This window comes from Aplysia californica, unplaced genomic scaffold (genome assembly GCF_000002075.1).
Source record: "Aplysia californica isolate F4 #8 unplaced genomic scaffold, AplCal3.0 scaffold00089, whole genome shotgun sequence".
Lineage (NCBI taxonomy): Eukaryota > Metazoa > Mollusca > Gastropoda > Aplysiida > Aplysiidae > Aplysia > Aplysia californica.
The window spans coordinates 785,304-787,193 of NW_004797359.1; the positions used below are offsets into that span (position 1 = coordinate 785,304).

Consider the following 1,890-nt stretch of genomic DNA (forward strand, 5'->3'; position numbering starts at 1 on the left):
AGTCATGACACAGAACTCACAGCCGCGATGGGTCGACCAAAGTCAAAGATCCAGTTATCCAGGGCTAGAATGAACCACAGATCCGCATGGAAACTTTCGTCCATCTGTCGCGTCTTAGTGTCCAGTCTTTTCTTTGTGTCTTTAGACCTGGGAAGTAATAATAATAATAATAATAGATTGCATCTGTATAGCGCTAGTATAAGAACTGGGCGCTTTACATCAATCACATGATCATTGAGCAATTTACACAAGAGAAAATATTTTACAGTAACAAAAAAACCCAGTTCAACCACATAAAGAAGAACTTTTACAAACCTACATTAATTATATACACGAAAGAACAGCACAGTAAAAACAAAACATATCCGCACTTACTAACACACTAGATCTATAACTATATAAGAATTAAACAAATGAGTCTTGAGCAATCGCGTAAGTACACGAACACATGTGCACTGGCATCTGAGGTGTAGTGGTAAGGCACCCAGCAGTCGAACGCAAGAGACCAGAGTTCGATTTCCGAAAGGGGAGAATAATTATAATTTATCGAGCATCTCCGCCTTTCTGCCCTGATGTTGTATCGCTCTTAGTCCGGTTTGATCCTAACAGGCAGGGTCGGAATAACGTAGAAGAGCGATTACGAGGCAGATGGCATTCACGCAAATTCCCAAACCTCATTTTGTCAGAAATGTCTTCTAGAGTCTTCGTAAGCGGAGCAGAGCATGGTGCCTATTGGCTTGGTAAAATATGTCGCCTCTATTTTTAACTAAACCAAAACCTATTGGGTGGTTGACGGATGCTCTGATGTGGTTTTCTTCTTCTTTTCTATCACACATCCACCACCCTAATCTCTTCTCTTTCTTCTTTTATTTTGTTACTCTTTAGTAAAACCTCTAATCTCCGGCACTTATATGACCTATTTTTGTTGCAAGATCTGTTAACTCTTACTAAGAACGAAACAAAACGAAACGAAAAAAACCCCGAAACGAAATGAAACGATACTCACATGTTTCCTGTCTTTTGCGGTCCGTTAACTACACGGTCATCTGACTTCTGCTTTCGTCGCTGTTTCGTCTGGCCGGAGTCGTCTCGTGCCATAATAATTATTGTCTGGCGGTGCTGTATCTAGCTGTGCGACCTTCTGCTCAGTTTGGTACTTGATCCTCGCCCGAGATGTGGCCGGGCTCTTTAAGGACAGAAAGGGTTCTGAATGGAAAACAGAGATACGGTCAAGGTTAGTCCTGGCGAGGTTATTGTTGAGCATTTCAGTAAAAAATAAAAGACAAAATGCAATTTTCCGGTATAACAATTTAGAAAAAAATGTGCCAAAAATCTTCTGAAGACGGAAGAAAACTGAAACGTGAAAGTTTGATTGCATAAGAAAATGCTGAAGAGAGAACAGGGGAGGGAAGAATGAGAGGGGAGGTGCGCGAGGAGATAAAAGAGAGCAAAGACCAAATTGGAGTACGATACTCAATGCACCATTTAGGGTGATGGTGTAAATAAATTTAAATAATCAGTCTGGCACCGGTGACACGTTGATATGTCAGCCTGGCAGCTGGCTGACAAAACAAGACAGGCAATAGCAACAGAAAAATGTTTTTCTTTTTAAATTGTATTAATTTTGGAGTTACGACGGAATAGTTTCTTTTGATTTGGGAACTTGACAAATACAGCAGAGCCATTTTTTATTCTCCAGCTGTATTTGCCAAGTTCCCAAATCAATGGAAAGTATTCCGTCTTAACTCTAAATTTAGTAATTTTAAAAATAATAATTTTCTCTTCTCTGAAGTATCTAGCATTACATCATCACAGGCGTATAAATACTGTCAAGGGGAAATGTTCACAATTGATTTAATAACATATACTGGCAAACAAACTTGAGGGGGG

The 1,890-nt window shown here is 39.7% G+C and overlaps 1 protein-coding gene across 1 annotated transcript in view; it reads right to left on the bottom strand.

The window, feature by feature from the left end:
• LOC101863499 (ceroid-lipofuscinosis neuronal protein 6) overlaps positions 1-1,890 on the bottom strand; it is a gene marked incomplete in the record, with an annotated part of 20,060 nt that overhangs the window by 6,979 nt on the left and 11,191 nt on the right. The window contains 2 exon segments of the mRNA XM_005094788.3: positions 21-147; positions 1,007-1,206. Of these exon segments, the coding sequence (XP_005094845.1) occupies positions 21-147; positions 1,007-1,098 (219 nt within the window).